At 34.8% G+C, this 14,466-nt stretch overlaps 1 protein-coding gene across 2 annotated transcripts in view; it reads left to right on the forward strand.

Annotated features, from left to right (window-relative positions):
• The window catches only part of ERCC6L2 (ERCC excision repair 6 like 2), a 35,591-nt gene extending 22,522 nt beyond the window's left edge, over positions 1-13,069 (forward strand). The window contains exons 10-16 of one of the 2 annotated variants that reach the window (XR_010745884.1): positions 28-99; positions 1,318-1,463; positions 6,289-6,384; positions 7,805-7,904; positions 10,724-10,878; positions 11,563-11,643; positions 12,932-13,069. Coding sequence is in view for 1 of the 2 variants with exons in the window: in XM_066339663.1 (XP_066195760.1) it covers positions 28-99; positions 1,318-1,463; positions 6,289-6,384; positions 7,805-7,904; positions 10,724-10,882 (573 nt within the window). In the remaining variant the exon portion in view is untranslated. Of the gene's footprint in view, positions 1-27; positions 100-1,317; positions 1,464-6,288; positions 6,385-7,804; positions 7,905-10,723; positions 10,883-11,562; positions 11,644-12,931 lie in introns of those variants that run through there. The other variant, XM_066339663.1, reaches the window with a different exon arrangement.
• Positions 13,070-14,466: the final 1,397 nt, after the last annotated feature.

The raw sequence follows: 14,466 nt of genomic DNA on the forward strand, positions 1-14,466 counted from the left end.
CATTTTTCTGCTGTGGTTCATTTGCAGGTCCTTCAGCAGCTTTTAAATCACTTCCAAAAAAATAAGGATAAAGTTCTTCTTTTCTCCTTTTCCACAAAGGTGAGCTCTGTGTGACTTTTATCAATTAAGCACAGCAGTAAATTCTGAAGCGTGAATCTGAAAGCTGACATTTTGTCAACCACATTTCCTTATTGCTTCTAGGGTAATTAGTAATTAGTGAAGAGTAATTACAAGGACAGTGTGCTGTACTCCACAAGCATATTGAAACATTGTTACCTCATTATAAAAATGGTAATATCAAAGCAAGTGTAACGCTCTCCTGCCTTCCCTAGAGATTTTTGAAGTAGTTGTATTACTTCAGGCGCAGATAGCTGAGTTTAGCTGGAATGTCTTGAGTTAGAGCACTGTCACAGCTCAGTATGACTGTCATACCATAAACCCTTTGTCTTAGCACTGAAAGTTGTTAAGTTTTCTCATTCTGTTGACTTTTGATCATCAGCAGCAATGAAACTTCAATTCTTGGTACACTAGGTGATTTGAACTTAAAACTAATTGGAGCCATATATGAAGATGTATGTGTACATTTTAATTTTAAGGTTCTTGCTCCTTGGTTGCCTTATTAGAGAATAATGTGTTTCCTGAAATAGTGCACACTATAGTATTGTAAGTGAATATTTGTAAATGTGAATATTTGTAATGATAGCATGAAAAAATATTTTAACAAACAGTAATTTGAATGGTAGTTCAGGACTCTTAAATACCTCTTTTTTTCTTTTTACTTTTTTCTTTAATAAAGAATGCAAATTTAATGTTTAGATGCAGTAATAAAGTAGTCATGTATCTTAAGCTTTGTTTTACGGTGTCCAATACCAGACTGACTGCTGGTTACTGCAGTCTGTTTCACTCCATGGCCCTGAACTCTGACTGTGCACTCTGTGCTGGCTGTGGTGTTCATTTGCTGTATTTCAAGTAACTGCAGCTTGCTGAGATGGGAGGAAGCTGCTTAAATGAACTGCTTGGTGATTGGGTTGGATTGAGTGACAGTTAGAGATGAAACAGGCAGCCAGGAGTGATGGAGTAGATGGTGGAGTCAGGCCACAGCAGACCAATATTAATTCCCTTGAGTGCTGTAAAATCGTGACCAAAGAGAATCATGAATATTGATACCAAAATGGCAGAGTTTTACTGTCATTAGAAATGGGTGGTGTACTGAAAATATATTTGCTAAACATGGTCCCTGTGATCATGTTTCATTAAAAAGATACCATTAAGTATGTAACTTCTTCTTTTCCTTTTTTCTTCACTTTTTACACTCAGTTGCTAGATGTGCTGGAACAGTACTGCATGGCATCTGGGCTAGATTACCGAAGACTTGATGGAAATACAAAATCAGAAGATAGGATCAGAATTGTAAGAGAGTTCAACAGCATTCAGGAAATTAACATATGTCTTGTCTCTACAATGTAAGAAAATTTAACTTGTAGTTTGCTTCAATATATCTGTCTAGTGTTCAGTAAATTGGTTACTCTGCATTTTTCTTGCTGAGCTTGTGAGGGATTGCTTTTTGAGAAAGGGAAAGTATAGACTTACTGCTTTGGTCTGAAGCTTCTTAAAATAAATGGACACTTTCTCCCTCGCCCGTTCCTGCCTCATGAAGATTTCTAAGATCAGAAAGAAGTATGTTTGCTGGATCCTAATTTTAAATTTCTGGTTGTTGTAGGATTGAGGAAACAGTTTTAAACACTATTATTAAAACGTTATTATTATGTAATTATCTACAAAAGGCTTTTAATTTTATTGTACACAGACTCAGTTTCTTGTGTTGTATTAGTAGAACAAGCAAGTGTGAACATGAAATGCCATATTGAACTGAAATTTTCTCTCACTATTAGTCACATTAATTAGCTAGCATAACTATTTAAAATATTTCAAAAGAAGAAAGAAGATCTTTGATTGTCTTTTAAAAATGTGTTTACCTATCAGATTTGCTTATCAATTTATGATGGGTAATGAATTATTTTGAAATAGATTATTATGTTCAACTGAACTTATTGTTACTACTGTGACTACTTATTTGTTTTATTCAGGTTACTTCTGTGCTTCATCTTGGATGAAGTTTTTTACTGGGCAAGGGCAGAAAAGAAGCAAAGAGAAGCTTTGCTTCTTTTGCCTCCTACCCAGAGGGGAAAACTCAGTGAGGCTTCAGGAAGTATTGTTGATGTATGGTGACCATAATATATGGTCACTGTAGTTCTTATTTACTGGAAATGTGTATGTTGGAGTTAGGAGGATCCACACTGCTGCTATTTAACTAGAAGTCAGACGTCATCTTTTAAGGCTGTTGCAGGTAGATGTCAGAACAGTATTCAAATACTCTGGTGCTCATATATAGCACTGTGAAGGGATCTGTGATACTGGTCATATACGTTGGCTTGTAATCTCTATCAACTCTGGAATCTGGCCATCAACTTCTCTAAGATCTTTGTGAGTCCATACCCCTTGCGTGGTATGGACTGAAGATAGAGGGAAATTTCAGAATCTGTACAATTATGAAGGACTAATTTTTGTTTCAGTCAGTACTGTAATCATAGCCTTATTAGTTCACTTTCATTTATTTATGTCAAAATAAAAATGAAGGTTAACTAAACAGAGATGGACTTTCTCCTTACTGTTTTGGGAGCTTGTGTATAGCGACTAGTGAGCCTTCTCTGCCTGCTGATGGTGCTGGAGAAGTGTGTTGATTCTGTTTTTTGTAGTTTTACTTATCTTACAAAACAAGTGAAAGGAACAAGCCGTTACAGAATTACAGTCAATATAACTAGTATGTTTTAAGCAAAACAGAGGGTGCAATTGTTTGCCTAGCTTATTACAGATAACAGGAAGTGATCTTTTTTTTCCCTTGATACACAGTAATGAAAGCATCTTTACGTTTGTAATCCTTTGGAAATTTGAAAGTGATTTATCCTAGTTCTACTGTACAAGAGATTAATCTCTCCTGTCACTCAGATTTCACTCATACATACAATAATAATATGTTTTAGAGCATATATATATATAATATATATATATATTTAGGTGCAGAGTACATTAACATAATTTGTTCATAATCTTCTGTCTGTCCTTTCTTTCAAAGTTTCTGGCTGACTGTTATATGTAGCCAGCTTGTGTGTTCTGTAGGTCTCATTGCTCAGAGATCCCAGTGTTGATTTTCACTAAAAATACTTGCACGATCTTTTGGATTTGTAATTGCATTCTGCAAAGGATGAATTCTCTGTACAGTAATCTTGAGACTGACATTATGTTCACTGGCACAAGTAACATGCAACTTACAAAACATAAAGCACTAATCAGACAATTACAGTGCAGCAGGGATGATGATTTCATCATCTGTTAAATTTGCAATGTCCCATAGAGCTTTGAAAATCCTGGTGTTAATTATCAATTAAATTTTTTGAGAAATGGGACCTTAAAAAATAAAATAACTAAAGAATAAAAAATAAAGGTTTGTTTATCTGTAGATGTGACCTCAATTCTTGCATTTAATATTGATTAGGTTAACTCACCTAGCATAGTCCCATGACTATCCCTAATGGTTTTATTGACAGCTGTGACTAATACAGCTTTATGGATAAATGTATTTTATAGGCATTGAGAGAAAATGTAATTGATTTCTTCAGAGACTGTACATTTCATCAAACCATTAGATCATGAATTTCAGGTTGAGCACTAGGAAAAAATAGTATACACCTGTTAGAACTTTTAAGTCTCATGAAGTAGTACCTGTTCAAGAATACTTCTGATTATTTAGAAGAAGAGAAGAAGATTTTTAGATATGCTTAGAAACATTAAAGCAATTACTGGAATTGTTGTAACTTGATAGGAGAATGTCAAAGCTTTCAATTCAAATGATGCTGCTTAGCCAGAAGAAGGCAAACTGTATATGTACAGTACCAAAGTCAGCACAGTTCAATTCCATCTTAGTGTTGAGGAATAAATAAAAGCAGCAAGTATGCCTGCCTTTAAATCACACTTTCTGGCTTTTTCTGTGCTAGTCTTTCTCTAGAATAATTCTGTCAGAATTAATTGGGAAAGAAAATCCATTTCTGTTTCTCAGTTTTCTTTCTATGTAAAGAGAGTAGGTAGTTTTTATCATGAAAGGTTACATATCCACTTCCATTCTACCTGCAGCATTCTGTTACTGTCCAATAGTGGACTGCTGTTCATACTTTTTACTTTTGCAGGCCTCCATTTAGCTTTAATTCTTTCAGAGCAGTGTTTTGGACAACTTTTATGTGTGCATGTGATACCATTCAAAGAACTTTCAGCCACAAAATCTCTCTGAAACAAAGAACATAGAAATTATAGAAAACGTAGCTTGGTAAACAGAATTATGTAATCAAAGCTTTCACAGAACCCTTCCTAATGCTGTATTGTTCTGTACATTTTGAGTTATTAAGTTGTGCAGTTTTAATTGAGACGATCTTCTGAAAACTCTTCTTTTTGACAGAACTCTTTATTTAAACCATATCATAGTAATTTGCCTAGACCAAATTGCAGTAATGACTAACAGTTTGTTAAAATGAAAGGTAAAATGGAAGACATAAAGTACAATGCATAAACTGCTGCATTTGTTCTGTCTGTGAGGGATATAGGAGCCATTCTTTTCTGTTTTGATTTAACTGAATTTTTGGATCATACCTAAAAACATTGAAAGGTTAAATTATTATATAGCTAGGTATCCGTTTCTGTTAATTTCTGGTTTTACAGTTGGCTTTACATCTTGACTTATGTTTCAGTCCAACTGCAGAGCTGGTTTGGAGAGATGAGAGGCTGAAACACAATAAATTCCAAAAATACCAGAATGTATTCTGAAAGAAAAACACAAATATTGTTATTCTTTATTTCACAGTTTGAGAATGCGAATCCTCTGTAAAAACACCCATTAATATTGGTAGGTTTCCATATTCCCTGCCTTTCTGGATATAACTAACCCAAAGCTATACCATACTTAGAAGGAAAAGGTCACAGCTGCATTTGCCTTGACATGTATTCCATGAAAACCAAAAAATGTTGGGGCTCTATAAGTTTTTTCTGTCTCCATTCACTCCTATACCTGAAAACTTAACCTTTCTTGTCTGCTTCAAACAAGCAAAATTTAAAGTAATCTGTTGAACCAGGTGCTTTATAAGTAAAATGGGATTGACTTTTTCCATTTTGCAGTACCTCTTTCAGAGAAACAGCACACTTGGAATTAGTGATGCCTGTGCCAGTATGAATAATTGTTTTAATAGTTTACTTAATTATAGTATTTAGCATGTGCTTGTGTAGGAACTGGTGTGTCTTGTATGATAGTTGGTTGAGCAAGTCAGAAAAAATTTCAGTATTTGCCTGCTTTGCAGCTGGATGAGAAGTGGTATTTTCCTCACTTTTGCTCCTGTCAAATCATTCATCTTTGCACATGCCAAACTCCAAGTAACTGAGCCATTTTTAGGGTTCAACAGTTAGCTGCCTCAGGTTAGATGTATGCTCAATTTCTTCTCTGACTTGCAGATTTTACCTGAAAACACTCTACAGCTATTGAGTATTAGAAGATGATGCAGCTGGTATGCCTGTGATGCCTAACCTGTAGAGCAGACAAATTTCTGACTATTACTTTTTTCCTTTTAATGACTGATATGAATGTTACGCATATGCAGCTGTGTGGCAGACTGTGTTTTTAATAGCGGAGAAACTTGCTGTGCAAATACCACTTATATTAGTTGTTAATGCTTACTGGTATGACTTACCTGAGATGATGACCTTTTAGTGGAAGCTGCATAGCATTATTGTCAAAAACTGTGTACTGGGACTAGAGGAAGTAAAATTTCACCTGTAATTTTCCTGCTTCTCTGATGTTAACTGGCTTAAAAGTAGTTATGAATTTTGTTAAGAGTATTTGGAGGGAGTTGTACTGTGCAAGACTTAATGGCAATGTAGTAGTAACAGGGATTTTTACTAAGTAAGTTGATAGCAGTTGCTTATGACTCAACTATTCATACAGTCTGTAACGATCTTGAGATTTACATGAGAAAACTGCATTTTATGGTAGAGGTTATTTGAGTGCTTGGTGGTTGTTTTAGTACAACAGTAATACAAAGCTGTACTGCACTATTTTCAGTATCTTTAAATGTGTTCTTTTTTTTAAGTTGGGGGAGGGTAGGCAAGTATGGACCTAATACAGAACAATCTAGTTGCAGGGTTTTTTCCTTATTATCATATAGTTCTGGTTTTTCATTTTTATGTTTTCAGGGCTGGTGGACTAGGTCTTAATTTTGTTGGTGCCAATGTTGTTATACTGTTTGATCCCACATGGAATCCGGCAAATGATCTTCAAGCGATTGACAGGTACACTTTCAAAATACAGAACTTGATCCGTGTTGCAGTCTTCCATTCATTCTGTAATCTGATTGTCCAACTAAAACTTTTCCTCAATTAAATTTTTTTTTACATCAACTGATTTATCCACAGGAAAATAGAGAAAATCCAACTAAATTAGTTTGTAGCTTTGATGTGATTATTTTTAATCCTAAATTTTACAATTCATTTTCCTTTATTTCTTTTTGACAGCAGTGGGCCAAACAAAAACTCAACAAAAAATTCCTGGTGGTTACTATAACTTTTTGTCATCTCTAGAATATGTGTGTGTAGATGACATTTGTCTTCTGTTTTTCATGAAGCGTATGTTGTTTTACCCTAGTTCAAATTATGTTTTGAATTCCAAAACCCTAAAAGACAGGGGAGCTTTATGTTCTCTTCTGCTTCACCATTGTGGAGATTAATTTCTTTTAGCACTCACATCTATCTCTGATATTACTGTGTTGGAGTATTTCCAGTAATACAGATTTTTCTTTCAAGGTTTTTTGTCTGTAGGATATTTCCCTAGGAATCCAAGCCAAGTTTTAGTAACTGAAGTAAAGAATATTAAAAAGAAAGAATATTAAAATATTAAAAATAAAGAAAGAATATTAAAATATTAAAAATAATATTAAAAACCTATAAAGAGTATTAAAACGTATAAAAGAATATTAAAAATTCAGTTGGTTTATATATTTTCATGCAAAAATACACTTGTTTCTTTGATCTCATGCAATTAAGTAATTTTGTTTTAAAAGCCTTTCTGATTTCTAGGATGTGTTTATGAGGACCTCTTCTAGAGAAATGTATCAGAAACATGTATTGGGGACTGTCTTTGTAAGATCACTTTGTAAGATTACTATGAATTGTTTTAGCCTCCTGTGATTTTTGTGGAATATAGCCTATTAGAAGTCTCAGAATTTACGATTCAAAGAAAACACTACCAGTTGATTAGCTGTTTTTATTGTATTGTGTCTTGTAAAGTGTTTTATAAAGAAAGGACAGACTGCTCCAAGTAATCCATGAGTTAATTCCTGTATAATGGAAATAGAAGAACCCTTGCAGGAAAAGTAGGTGGAGACACAGAGGGAAAAAAACCAAACAAATCTGAGATAAACAGAGGGGATGTGTTTTCTCAAGAGGTGGGAGACAGTTCTTGTGATAAAAAATGAAGAGAAAGCTTTTTAAACTGGATAGGCCTGGAGGGAAATATGAAATAGTAAAGGAAAAGGAAATGGATTACTGAGGAAAATTCAGAAAAGTAAGGAAAACAACCCAATCAACATATGCATGATTTGGAATAGTCTTGTTTTATTAAGATGCTTTTATGTTTTTAGTTTGTTTATTGTTTATTATCACCCCTAAGAGCTCTCATTTCTTAAAATGTTTTTGATGTACCATGTTCTTGCAGAGCTTATAGAATTGGCCAACACAGAGCTGTTAAAGTGTTTAGATTGATATCTTTGGGGACTGTGGAAGAGATGATGTACTTGCGACAAGTTTATAAACAGGTAAAGCTCATAAACTGTTTAAATGGAGGACTCTTCCTAGCAGTTTCAGGGACGGAAAGCTAATCTAGCCTATACTAAAATTTAGGTTTACCTTGCATTTATGGTGTATTGTTAAAGAATGGAACAGAATTATATTTGTGTTCAAGTTTTTCTGTAACTATTGACAGTTTAATTACGCAATGTTTTTAACAATGCAATTAACATTATGCAATTTAATTTTGCAATGTTCAGGTTGAATAGAGAACTTTTCATTTGAAGACTTGTAAAGTACAACTGTGATAGTTGTAGTTAGTATCTGCAGCAGTCTGATTCAGGCAGCTTTTTCTCATGAAAGTCTGTTGAAGATAAAGTAGCAATCTTGCTGATACTGTAAAAGAAAAGCAAGAAGCACTGCAACTCTCCTGGTTCTATAAATTTGTGTGTAAAAGGAGAAGGAGCATTGTTGGTTCTGTTATGAAGATGAGAAGTGATGTTGCTTGCTGGAATGCGCAGCCTGGATCACTTGCACTTTTTAGAGTTTTTGACTTGGGCTGATAAGCTTTTTAAAGCCATGACAGGGCCAATTTTTGCATCAGCCAGAAGGGGGCATGGCCAGGGCCTAAAAGTAATTCCATACCACCTCCCATCATTTTTCGAGAATCGGAGAAGTGATTTCCTGGGTTGTGTACTGTGGTGGAGGGAGAGATTAGGTGTTATTGGGGATTTCCAAGTGGTGAGCAATTGTGTATTAATCATTCACCTCTCTTGCACACTCTGTTATTCACCGTGTTGCTGTTCTTTCTGGTAAATTGTTCTTCTCACAACCCCTGATCTTCACCCTGAACCTCCAGTTTTCCTGTTCAGCCTGCTGCAGGGGGAGGAGGAATATATAAATTGGGGAGTATCATTCCTGAGTCACGACAAGCTTAAGTATTCAAGAGCAGGGAAAGAAGAGTGTGGGATTTGAGGAACACATAACCTAGGAACTGTTTCCTGATGAGATCAGAATTGAAACAAAAAATAAGCAAACTCAAATATGATCAGCAAAGAGCAGGCTGCAGAATAGTAAGAAATGAGAAGAAATAATGAACACGTTTCTCTCAACAAAAGTCAGAAGTTAAGAAATGAGATGATTGATTTTTTTCCAGTTCTGGTATTACAAGCATGTAAACTTGGAGAAAGGAAGAAAACCATTGGGATACAGTTGTCCTGAAGCATGCATTTATAGAAAAGATAAAAGTAGGTCGACTCTGTGGGAGAATGATACTATATATTGAAGAAAACTTCATAAGGCTTAAGGAATTAACCGAAAAATCTGAAATTTTGTCCATAGAAATGAAAAGTTGTTAATGAGTCTTTAGGGACAGCTCTTGTAGCTGAGTTATTTACAAGGAGGAGGTTGGAGGCTGAATGAGTGGGAAATGCAGCAGTAAAGAGATTGTCATTAGACTCCTCAGATCTGAATAAGTGACAAATTAAAAAAGGGTTCTAAGTTCATCTGATTTCAGAGCACAGTAGTCATAAAAGGAATTTATCTTCAGGAAAATCAGATCTTGAGCTGCTGTTTAGTAATGTGCATGGTTTGCATTAAAATGCTAGTTTTGGAAAGTAACAGTGACTTTTGTCTCACTTGAAGTCAGTGTTTTACGTTTTATAAAGCAAAAAAGCCATTCGAGTGTTTATTTTTGACAAAATGATCTAAATAAGAAAGAGGAAACTTAGGGAAGAATTGAAACAAGTAGGTGATGGGATATACAGGTAATTGGGAAATTTTCAGAGATTTTGTATCAAAAGCTCAGAATAAGACCTTTTAGTTGTTGAAATAATATACTAGAAAGGCAAGTTTAATATAATGCATGGTAAGTCCTTAAACAATATTTGAGCAGCAGTGGTCTAAAACCATAAAAGCTGATAGTTTAGTTCTTTAACACATCACAAGCATAAACTGTACTGCTCTATGGACTTTAGTAAGGTTTAAAAGAGTGTTCACTGCAAAAACACCTCTAAACTTTATTTATTGTTCACATGCACATTCATGGAAAAGCTTAGAGAAGATCCTGTTCAGTTGTGCAAAGTACTTTTGAGAATTCCTTTAAGCAGCAAGTATCAATAGCAGAAGTCTCAGAAAATCTCAGGCTAACAAAATGAGCAATAGAAGATTGAAACAAACTATATTCTCTAAAATCCTAAGGAAGGGGAGCCTGCTTTGCAGAGATCTTTGGAGTTGGTGATCTCACAGAAAAAGAAAACCTGATTATTGTCTGTTTGGATTTCCAAAAAGCATGTACAAGTCTTGAAAGGATGTATAATTTTTTTTTCTTTCTTTGTCCTCCCCCCCTTTGTCCCCCCCCTCTTTTGTCCCCCTCCTTTCCCCCTTTTTCCAAAATTGATTTGTATTTTTTAAGTAGAATAAGCAGCAATAAACAGAGTAATTAAAAGTCTAAGGGGTTTTTTTCGCTATACTTGAATTGCTTTCCCTTAGCAAGTAAATATACAGTGCAAGGGAAGGTGAAAAAATACTGTTTAGTATAGTGGAAGGTGAGCTGTCAAGATAAAGAGTAGTGCCAGTAATACGTATGGTAGGTGTCTGATAATAGGCAAGAATGCAGTAAAAAATCTTCAAATAGTCAATTTTTTAAAAATTCAGTAAAGCCAAGCAGGTTTATATTATACCACAATCTATTATACCAACATCTGCCAGGGAAATTAAAACAAAGTATCCTCTCTTAGGAATTTTTGTTTGTTCCAGCTAAAGCTGTGTATGTAATGTGGGTGCCAGGAAATTCTGACATGTTATTGTAGCAAACACTTCTGAAATCTCTTGTGTTGTCCTGTTTTAGCAACTTCACTGTGCAGTGATTGGAACTGAAAATGCCAAGCGGTATTTCGAGGCAGTGCAAGGATCAAAGGAACATCAAGGAGAGCTTTTTGGGATTCATAACCTTTTCAAACTTAGGACTCATGGGTCCTGTCTTACCAAAGACATACTGGAGGTGTGAAGTACTACTCTTTTACTTCTGGATATTAGTTTTACATTTTTCCTTTCTTCATGAGACATTTTGGTCATTATTTTTAATAGAAACACTATAAAACAATCGTGAAACTTAATCAATTCTTCTCTGTGTGCAATGACTTGAATAAAATAGGCATGCTAATTTCTCGTTCTCATAACAGACGAGATAAATTTCTCAAACTTCAAGAACAGAAAAAGCTTGGATTATAATTTTCATAAATTGCCTAATATCTCTCTCTCTCTCTCTCTCTATATATATATATATCTAGAGAGAGAGAGAGAGAGAGAGAGATCTTTCATATAAAAACTACATAACTTGTTTTTTGATACTTTCATGGAGCTTTGTGCGCAGATACCTTTTATTCATCAGTTACTCAGACTGATCTTTTAAGCCAGAATTCTTCTTATCATAAAATAATTTTTTATGATCACATTAACTCTTTAGAGTACTTTTTGGGGTGTCAGTAACTGTTTAAAAAAAATGTTTGCTGCAGCTAGCTTACATCTTCAAATTTGCTGCAGCTTTATTCCATGTTTCTTCTTTCCATCCTTCCCCTTAGTTGGTTGTTTTATCTCTGCTCAGAATTTAGTCTGGGCCTAGCTGACCTTGTCTTTGTGTGTAACAAAACCTGTATCTGCTTATGTTAACATATTTGATTGTTTTAGAGGGAAGGTCAGGTAGAAGCAGGAGTTATGACAGCAACTACATGGCTGAAGGAAGAGAATTGTTCATCCAGCTCAGAAAAGGTGAGATATCTTTGTGGACTGTCGACCAGAGCATGACAAGCCTCTTGCAGTGGCAAATGTGGGCAATATGTCATTACGCTGATAATAGTTTTACTCTGTTGTTTAGCAGATTTTGTTTAGGAAATCGTAGAAAGGAGTACAGTTGGCTTAGGTGATTGAAAGCTTCAGGTTTTGTAGAACTCTAGAAGATCTGGGCTGTCTTGTTTGTCTGACTAGTTGTTGTAGTCGGAAAATCAGAGAATGATTCCCACGAAACCAGTGATGTGTTCAATACTGTCTTTTTTTTTAAATGTGTGTAATTATCTAATAGTTTCCTTCTGGAAGAGGATTTTTTTTTTTCAGCAAAGGTCAATTTTAATAGGACCATTGCATTTGTAGGAATGTTTTTGACTGAGCGCCCTTAAAGTAAATACGCCCTTAAAGCATATTTAAAGTAAAGTTATCATTAGATTAGATTGCACTGAAGTAAATTCGGTGAGTAAATGTCAGTATTTAATGTATTGTCTTGCACTAATCTCAGTCTCATATTGATAATATGTGACTGGATGGTCATGATCTCACATGTGACTTGCTGACAAACAGTGACTTTTTAAGCTTATGTTAAATGCTTTTTGATAAACTGAATTCTATCAGGATTAATATATTAATTTTAAGACGTCTCTCTAAGTGCAACATTTTGGTATTTACTGTTCCGACTTCCATTTACACACTATCATAATTCTTATTTCAGTATTATGCAGTTTCAGAGCTATGTTCTGGACTTTAGTTAACTGTAAAAATTAAGATTGCCTGAGCATAATTTTGTTTGATTAGAGTAGGCCTTGATGAACTTTAGAGTGGAATGTTGGCCCCCATGTACAAGGGACTTAACCAGTGCACTGCTATTTATTTTTCTTATAAATGTCATTACACACGGTGTTAAGGTTTGAATCACATAATCACCTTCCAGACTACCCTTGAAAGATGAAAAGTAGCAATGAGATTAGTACAAACTTGAAAAATATATATGTGGATTGGGAAGGCATAAGTTGTTTTTAGCAGTGTGCGCCATATGTTGTCTCAAGTACATAGTAGTATTGCGTATTTTCAGTGTTGTTCTGCTTAAAATATTCTGCTGCTAGACGCTTCAGTAATTTCTCATTATGAATTACTTTGCATTTTGTAATATTATTTTGCATATTTTTTGCTTGAGTAACAATGAAAATCTCCTTTTTTTAACACTGCTTTGGAGTTTGGCATGTTGTGTATACTATTAATGTTAAATAACTTGGGTTTTTGGGTTTTTTAGTGTGAACAACCAGACTGTCAAGAAGATGGAGATTCCCAAAGCAATGAGGTGCAATTAAAAAGAGAAGAAACTGATTTTTGGGATGATTTCAGTGATGATGATATTCTGGAGAGTTCTGTGAAAAAATGTGGTGGAAGGAAGCCACACAATGAAAATAATTTTATGGTAAAAAAAGGGCAGCTTTCTTTAATGCGGTGTGGATTCTCTAAGTTGCTGCAGAGAGAAATTGAAACTACCAAAGAAGGGGATGATAAATATAACTCTCATTATTCAAGTTCGGATGATCACGCTCAAAGAAAAAATGTAAATAGCAAGTATGGTGGTTTTCAGAAATGTCAAACCAGTGTACCTGGTTTGGAGCATGAGAAAGCTGTTCTCTCTCCAAATGGAACTGATAAACAAAATAGGCATAGTACTGACTGGCTTGGTTTACCAGACTCTGAGGAGAAAAGCAACAGAAAAAATGAGGATCAAGGCATTTCAAAACAATGTGATATAGTTATGGAAACCGAAAGTAGTTCTGAAGAGGATGAGGACATCATCTTTCCTACCCAAGCTCAAGTCTGCCAGCAACCAGTGCGTACTGAAGAAGTTGAAGTACATAGTTCAATATCTGAAAAATTTGAAGAGTTAGCAAAAGAAAAGGCTGGGTTTGGGTTTAAGGGAAACAGTAGACAATTTGGATTCCACTGTACTGAGTCAAATTTCAGCAATGCCATGTCTTTTGAAGACATCAAGAATGACATAGATTTGAAAGGAGCAAGTGATGTAAGTGATGAGTCTGATGATATTGAACTTTCCCATAATTCTGAATCAAGAAAGCTAGAAACTTTGAGTTTTCCAAAGTGGAAGAAGGGATGTGCCCTTAACAATGAACTAGATAATGTCTCCAAATCTCTGCTACAAGCCAAGAAGCCCCACAGAAAAGGAAAGGAAAGTGGTTCTCTGAATATAGATGAATTCTCATCCTCTGAGGATAACTTTCCAGTTGAGAAAATTCATGTCAGGAAGCAAAGCTATAGGTGTAAACAACAGAGAGGCAGAGTTCAGTTTGGGTCTAAAATGTTGTATCCTATTCAGGATACCTCTGTTGCACAAATGAAGTCTAGCAATTATTCTATGCATAGAACTTACACAAATAAAACTGAATTTGATCATCAAGAGAAAAAAATGGAATCAATGGACAAATACCTAGGTAACTAGTAAGTTAATTATATTTTATTTCAAATAAAGTAATAACATACGTATTTACCATTATCAGCAGGTTTTAAGTTCTTCTTGCTGTACGTTTGTCTGTTACAAGATGTAGTAAATGCTCTGCTAAGTTATTATTTAGTAATATCATTCTGTATCCTTCTCTTTGTTAGTCTTACTTTTCTGTCTTACAGGGTGGCAGGCTGCTTTGTAATTCTTGGTTAAACTCTTACCATCTCTTGAAATATCCTGAGGTTGAAGATGTATTAAGAATTCACAAACTAAATATTTGAACTGTAAAATCTTAAGAGTCTTGACAGGGCTGTTAAATAAAATGTACA

This window comes from Sylvia atricapilla, chromosome Z (genome assembly GCF_009819655.1).
Source record: "Sylvia atricapilla isolate bSylAtr1 chromosome Z, bSylAtr1.pri, whole genome shotgun sequence".
Classification (NCBI taxonomy): domain Eukaryota; kingdom Metazoa; phylum Chordata; class Aves; order Passeriformes; family Sylviidae; genus Sylvia; species Sylvia atricapilla.